Source organism: Mus pahari, chromosome 14 (genome assembly GCF_900095145.1).
Source record: "Mus pahari chromosome 14, PAHARI_EIJ_v1.1, whole genome shotgun sequence".
Lineage (NCBI taxonomy): Eukaryota > Metazoa > Chordata > Mammalia > Rodentia > Muridae > Mus > Mus pahari.
The window spans coordinates 20,332,472-20,339,815 of NC_034603.1; the positions used below are offsets into that span (position 1 = coordinate 20,332,472).

At 56.0% G+C, this 7,344-nt stretch overlaps 1 protein-coding gene across 6 annotated transcripts in view; it reads right to left on the minus strand.

Moving 5' to 3' along the window:
* The window catches only part of Tcf7 (transcription factor 7), a 29,644-nt gene extending 22,939 nt beyond the window's left edge, over nucleotides 1–6,705 (minus strand). For all 6 annotated transcript variants that reach the window (XM_029545567.1, XM_029545564.1, XM_029545562.1 and 3 more), the window contains exons 1-3: nucleotides 6,429–6,705; nucleotides 6,209–6,275; nucleotides 5,652–5,776 (exon numbers count right to left, since the gene is read on the minus strand). In XM_029545567.1, coding sequence (XP_029401427.1) covers nucleotides 5,652–5,776; nucleotides 6,209–6,275; nucleotides 6,429–6,680 — 444 coding nt within the window. In that variant the 5' untranslated portion in view covers nucleotides 6,681–6,705. The remainder of the gene's footprint in view (nucleotides 1–5,651; nucleotides 5,777–6,208; nucleotides 6,276–6,428) is intronic.
* Between the last annotated feature and the right edge of the window lie 639 nt (nucleotides 6,706–7,344).

The following is a 7,344-nucleotide window of genomic DNA, read 5'->3' on the forward strand; positions in this document are numbered from 1 at the left end:
AACTGGAAGGCCCAGCTCTGAGCAGGAGTCTGAAAGGCAGGCTTCTGAGCCTGCCAGCAGCAGCCAAGGGAAAGCCACCCTCAGAGATTCCTAGCTGGGACAGAGGAGAGGCAGCGGATAGTCCAAATGCTACACCAGTCCTTCACAGCCCTCCCAGGCCTCAGAGAAATGCAGTTCCCGGGAACTTCAAGCCCCATTGCCCACCCACTGAGTGGAGAGCAACACAGACAAATATCCCCTCAGTGCAGGGACCGGCTCTACCAGCTGGGGGACAGTCATAGGCTCAAAAGCCAGTGAGTGACCTGGGGCTGCACCAATTCCTGGGTCCGGAATTACTCTGGATGCTGTATCCAGGAAAACCATCCGAACAGATGCCGAGGTAAAGAACTGGAAGGAGATCCATGGGGGCGCCTGGGCTGCACTTTTTCATAGCCTTACATACTGGGAGCCTCGGAGGGGGGGGGGCAGTGCCAGGAAAAGGTCCATAGATGGCTCAGGAGTCAAAGACACAAGATCTCTGTTATCCTTACAAAACCCGATTTCTTCACATTCTGTATCAGGGCTTCCTATAGACTAAACCTTTGTGGTTGTGGGCATGGGGTGGGGGGTGATTTTTAGGAATAACACATCTGACTCAAAGACCCCCGAGGCAGGGCAGAAGCCAGGTAATAGCCTGGTAGCCTGAACCCTATACCTGCAGGATTCAGACGTTCAGATGACTCTGGCCCAAAGTAGACGTATAGCCATCTGTATGGGAAGCCATCTGAAGGTCCACGAGCCACCCCTGGGCCCAGAACCAAGGCCAACCATGGCCAATGCACACCCTCACCAACCGCCCGCACCTCTCTGGCAAAGTTGCAAATCCACATTCTACTTCTAGAAGGGTGCTTGCTAGTCCACAGTCCAGAAGGGAATTCAAGAGATATTAAAAGAAAGGTTCAGTGAGTGCCCGGGACAGCAGCACCCACGGCCTTGGTCTGATGAGCTGCCAGGGTGAGCATGGCAGTCAAGGCCTGAGGAAGACCAGTCGGAGACTCCTAGAGCAGACGCCTGCAGTAGGCCCTGACTGAGCAATGAGGTGGTATTCATGTGAAGAGCTGAGGACACAGGTGCAGAAGTCTGAAGTAAGAGGGGGATCTTGTAGGGAGGGGTAAGTCCCACAAGGACACGGGGGTTTGTAGGGGGAGGTATCGATTCCCTAATTGGTTCTTAATTGTGTCAATAAAGGAAGCGGAAGTCAATCGCTGGGCGAAGGGAAAAAGGTGGGACTTCTGGGTCCCAGGAGGAAGGGACCGGACAAGAGGGAAGAGAGAGGCAGGCGGTGGAGTGGAGGAGGCGGCCAACATGTAGGTCTGGGGCACCTATAGTTTGTAGCCTCCGCCGTGGGTGGAGGTCAAGGAGGATGGGGTAGGATATTCTTCGCCCAGCCATTGACTTATCTGGCTAGTTTTAAATATGAAGGCTGTCTGATGTTTTCCATCCATGGAGACTAAGGTGGGCAGGAGAAAAGGCACAGCCGGGGCGGCCATTGGCTGCTTGTTGGAGCTAGCTGGGGGAGGTGGATCTGGGTCTGGGAGGGAGAGGCAAGCGACCCTGGAGGAGGCATCCTGCCATTAGAAGACAGCAGCTGTGTGGATACTGGGTGGATGGCATGACAAAGTGAAGAACAGAAGATCTGGGATGTATCTGGAGACACAGCTGTCCAGAGGGAGGTCCGGTGCATGCTGGACCCTTCTTTGTCTTCATCAGTTGAACCAGCAGCTTACAACGCTGCTCACTGGAATCCCTCATGGCCCATGTGGGGGGCCAGCTCTGCCTAGCACACCCATAGATGGGCCTTCTAAAATAACTGGGCATTTCCAGAGATAACTCTGCTTATGGTCACATGGCATCCTGGAGCCAAACTCTAAACTCCCAACTTCATTATGCTCTAGACTGGTGCCCAGCTACCACTAAGACTTGTAGCAAACCCTCTCTGTGGGGAAGGCTGACACTCACCCAGCTCTGACAGGCAGCCCACAAGGGAACAGGAGTCCTGCTTAACCCGTCTCCCCTGCTCACTTAAGGGTTCACCGCTTGGCTTTCAGCCTAGACCTCAACCCAGGAATACAGACAGGATTCTAATAGCTTGGGCCCCGCCATGAGTCCTGTGTCTCCCTTCTAGAACACACAGTCAAGTAGCAGAGAGCTGTGGGGACTTGGCACAGGGAGATGTGGCCCCTGCCATGGCCAAAAGCCTCAGCCTAAAAAACAAAAGGTTAGCCGGAAAGTGGTGGCGTACACTTTTTATCCCAGAACTTGGGAGGCAGAGGCAGGCAGATTTCTGAGTTCGAGGCCAGCCAGAGTGAGTTCCAGGACAGCCAGGGCTACACAGAGAAACCCTGTCTCAAGAAAACAAAACAAAACACCAAAAACCCCAAAAGGTTGAGACATAACTCTCATACCATAAAATACACCACTTTAAAGTATCTAAATCCGTGGCTTTAGTAGCTACATATAAGGTAGTGCAACAGTCACCATGATCTCATTTAAAAGCATATTCATCACCCCAGAAGAAACCCCACAGTCACTAGCAATCACCCCTCTGCTCCATTCTCAACTACCTGCAACCCCTAAGCTGCCCTGTCTATCTGGTCTGGATACTACCATTTGGATCACATTCATCTGGAGGGTAAAGGGCTCTTAAGCCTTCCAGGTGATAGGCTCCAACAAGAGCCCACAGAAGAGGCCAAAGACTCATGTTGCCTCTATCCTGTTTGGGATAGCACTGTCATGCAGAGCCACTTGCCTGAGTTTCCCTACAGAATACCTTACTCACACCAGCACCTGCCCCCAGCACCCAGCCTAGCGCATCAGCTAGGCCCCCCTCCTTCCGTACCCCAGTTCTGTTCTGAGTCTCAAATCAGAGGAAACAAGATAAAAAGCAAACAGGGACCCTGATGCTAAGCCTGAGTTTGATCCCCGGGGCACACTTGCTGGAGGGAGGAAAACAGCTCTTCCAAGTTGCTCCATGATACCCCTACCCCACGAAGCTGCCTGCATGCGTGCACACACCTCACACATCCATGGCGATTGGCCTAGGCCACTAACTGCCTACAAGCCTACAGGAGATACCCCACCTCGCCAGTTAAGGGGTCATCGTTGACCAATTTCCCATTCCCAGAGATGGTGTAAAAGAAACCAAATTCCAAAAAGGCTACTTGGGCAGGGGTGAGTCCACGTCCTGGGACAGTTGGCTATGGTCGGGGTCGGTCACGTGGCTCACTGCTCCGGGCCAGGCTCAAGCTGACCTGTTTAGATAGAGGTCTCTGATGTAACCGTGTGGCCATCCCACTGACAGGGCAGAGTCTGGGGCAGATTTTCCCTGGTGCCTGGGAAGGCCTACCCACTGCTCTTAGGCATCTCAGGATAACTGCAGATCTCCTATATGCCCTTAGGCCAGACTGGGCAAAGAGAGCGGAGGCCTAGCTCCGAGGCCAGTCGGCAGGGAATGACCGGCATATTGTCTGTCTCCTACAGAGGACGTGTGGGAAAGGCTCAGCCTGGGCGAAAGACTCCCTGTGCCCAAGGCCCTTGCGAGACACTCCTCACCTCCTTACCTGTTAAGAGAATGAGGGTGTCGTTCCCAGCACCACGTGTGAGCCTTTAAGTCAGGTGACAAATGTGCTCCCCCTAAACACAGGATGGCCAACTTTGCTTTATAAAACCAAACTGCCCTCGGGACACCCACAGTTCTTCAGGGGTTGCCAGCTACTTTTCCTTTTTTGACCTGTATTTGCTGTGCGTTCTCTCAGGTCTGCTAAAGAGACGCTCTTGTGGGCCAGGAAGATGGCTCGGCAGCTAAACCCACTTGTGCAAGCCTGATGGTCCGAGTTCCAGCCTCAGAACTCATGTCACGGTGGAGAGAGCCAACTTCAGTTATCTTCCGGGTGTGCTTGCCCTCATATACATTACACACTCGCAAGTGTGTGCAAGTGCGCGTGCACGCACGCACGCACGCACACACACACACACACACATAATGAGTAGTCTCTCTACATTCCTACACATCTATGTGCCTAACCCAGCTTCCCTCCAGCACAAGCCCCTGCTTCTGTCTTTGTTCTTACTCTGCTCAGCAGCTTATACCATGGCCAGGAAAGCCGGTACCAGAGCCTGCTCTCCCTCTCCCATGTTTCCAGAAGGCAGTGGCTGAGAAGGAGGGCAGGGGGACATTCATCTGTTGTAACTATGGTCCTGACTGTGGGAACCCACCATTCTCCTGCACTTGGACCTCCCTGAGATCTATCACCCTGACCCTTAGGCTCAACAGTCATGCCGCTAACTCATCCTCACCTCCGGCAGCTCTGGGCAGCCTCTGTCTCTGGCTAAGTCTGTGAGCAAGCCTCCACAGCACACTGCCCTTTCCCCGTGTGGCTGTACAGACCTGGACGGCCACCTTGCCAGCAAGGTTCTGGGGGCTCTGCCTTTTGTCTAGTCATGGCTACCACAGTGAGCCTAGTCCCAGCCCAGACAATGCTTGCCAGTGACTTCAAAGGGGTAGGATCTGCCAACTGGCCCCCAGGTGGCTTTACACCCATTAGGGGATTTTAAAAGGTTATCTTGGTTAAGCACTGTTTGTACAGGGCACAAGTCTCTATCCAGAGCATGTGGCACTGTCAAGTGGCAGTGTCACGAGCCAGCCACCTCTTTACATACAAGAGAAGCACCTCATCTACCAAGCCATCCCAGAGCAGAAAGGCAGACAGACAGACAGACCATTCCGTCAACATGCACAGCTTACAGGTGAAGAATGGAGGCCACTTCTAAAGTCTACCAGGTCTCCCTCAGCTAAGTGGCCTAGACTCCCTACCCTACGCCACTACCGGGGAACCTTAGCCACGACTCTCGTAGTCATCCAAAGCCTTCTGCCTGGGTCTGCCACTCACCATCCAAGGCTCTACCCTGGGGGCTCCAACCTGCTGTGCTGGGCTCACAGCTACACCCAACAGACCTCCATGCTTCCCGTACACCCTCATTCCCGACGAAGCACAGTCTGGAATCCCAATCGTTTTCAGGAACCCCAGAACTTTTCAAAAGTCGTATTTGGCTGCTACCCAGCTCAGAACCAGCCCTTCACACTCTGCTTGCCTTGAAGGGCCAAAGCCACGGCTCATGATGAGCACAGCCATGTCACCAAGCCTGACACTGATTCACGTAGCTGACTTATACACGGCAGTAAGGACACAGTGGAACTGGGCAACAGAAAAGATTAGGTCTCCTACTCAAGTCTTCTCACATCCGAGCTCCCTCCCTTCCCCGAAAAAAAAAAAAAGCAAAAAAAAAAGCTAACCGCAGAGATCTTGCTCATAGCATGCACATCACGCTAGGGAAAGGCATGGGCTCAGCTCAAAAAAAAAAATCCGTTTTCAGAAGACCACCTTCTACAACCCCACCTCGGTCCAACACTGGCACCTGCCAACAGCAAGTGAGAAAGACTGGAGCCCGGGCGCTCTTTCAGAGATCCCCTTTTGGGTCAGACTCCTCTGGGTGTGAACTGGGTAAGCACATCCTAGGAAGTGGGCAGAGAAGTCCCTTTTTGTCCAAGTGTCCCCTGCGTAGACAAGTAGGTAGCCAGCCCATGGCAGGGCCTGACTGCTTCGGTCACTTACCAGAGGGGGTTGAGGCTGCGGATGCTGCCCTGCTCCCGAGGCCGGTGGGTAGGGCATGAGCAGATTGAAAGCAGAGTAGACAGTCTCTTTGTACATGCCACTGGTACACTCCGGGGCCTTCAGGCCTGGAAAAACCACAGCTGGGTCAGACACCAGCCCAGCCAGCTGCTCCAGAGGGGGGTAAAAAAATAAATAAAATCTAAACACTGCCAGGGGGTCCCCTTCAGGTTCGGGACTTGACAGGGAACGGCGACCTCAGAACGGGTGGAAATATCCGCAAAGGCAAGTTTTTTGAGGAAAGACACCCCCGAATCCAGACCTCTTCGCGACCGGGACTTGACTCCCTACCCCACTCTCCTGCTTGGGAACCTTAGCCAAGGCTTGCTCCTCAAGTCACCTGGGCTGGAGGGGAGGCGGAGATGGCGGGGGGTCTGTTTACTCCTATAAAGGTCAGGGCACCGGAAGTGACTCCAGCTCAGCGGCGCCCGGGAAACCCGCCCCCCACACCCCCCACCCCGGGTTCTAGCGCCTTCTTCCCCAGCCGCGCAAAACCTCACCGTCCTCCAGGGACTCTGGAAGTTTGTCCGGGTAAAGTCTCTGCGAAGTGTGCTCCCGTCCCAGGGCCTGCAGAGCGAAGCAGAGGGGCCATGAGGAGCGGAGGGTACAGGAGGGGCTCCAGAGATGGGACCCACGAGGGCCGTGGCGCAGGGGGGGGGGCGGGTCCGCACGACACCAACTCGGGACGAGGTCCTCCCGGGAGGAGCGGGCCGGGCTCACCTCGGGCGCTCCCTCGGCTTCTCCATGTACTCGGACGCCGGGACCCGGGACCCCGGCGCCTGCGGCCGCGCCTTCGGACTCATTCACCAGTGAGGACTTGAGCTCCGCCAGGTCCCGCTCGGGGCCCGCAGCGCTGTCGCGATTCTTATCGTCCTGTTCCTCGCCTTCGTCTTGGAAGGCCAGCAGCTCGTCGGGCGCGCCGAGGTCGTCGCCTGCGCCCGCGCCGCCCCCGCCCGAGTCCAACTGCGGCATGGTGCGCTGCGCCCGCCGGGGCGCCGGGTGCTGGGCGCGGAGCCGGCCCGGGAGGCGGCGAGCCCAGGGTGCGGAGCTCCGAGCCCGGAGCGCGGCGGGCGGAGCGCACGCTGACTCCGCCTGAGCGGCCAGTGGGCGCGGGGCGAGGGCGCGGGGCACAGCCGCTTTGGGAGCTGGCGGGTCGGAACATCAAAGGCACCGCGGGCAGCGAGCCGGGGGCGGGGCGGGCGCCGGGGCGGGGCCGCGGTGGGAGGAGCCACCGTCCCAGGCCCCGCCCTCCCCTCCCTGGAGAGACCGGGACAGGCCCACTGGGCATAATCTTAAAGGGCTCGCTCTCCTCGAGCTATTCTCTAACCTGAAATCCATTACTAAACTGTGGAACTCCATTTCCTTAACTATTAGACAGCCACAACTTGCGCCCAAGTTGCGGTGAAGGTGGTTCCTTAGACCGGTGGAACCTGTGGGTGGCTTGAAACCTTGGTGTGAACAGCGTCCTTTGCTTAAATCTGGAGGCTTCCTACGTCCGGGGATGCTAGATGGACCGTGACACACACACACCTGCCCTTTTCACCATCCCTGTGCTGATTAGGGACCTTATTCCAGACCTCCTGCCCTCATAGCACAAGCATTAGCGCCTCACACATTTATCGAGTGCCTGCCTGTT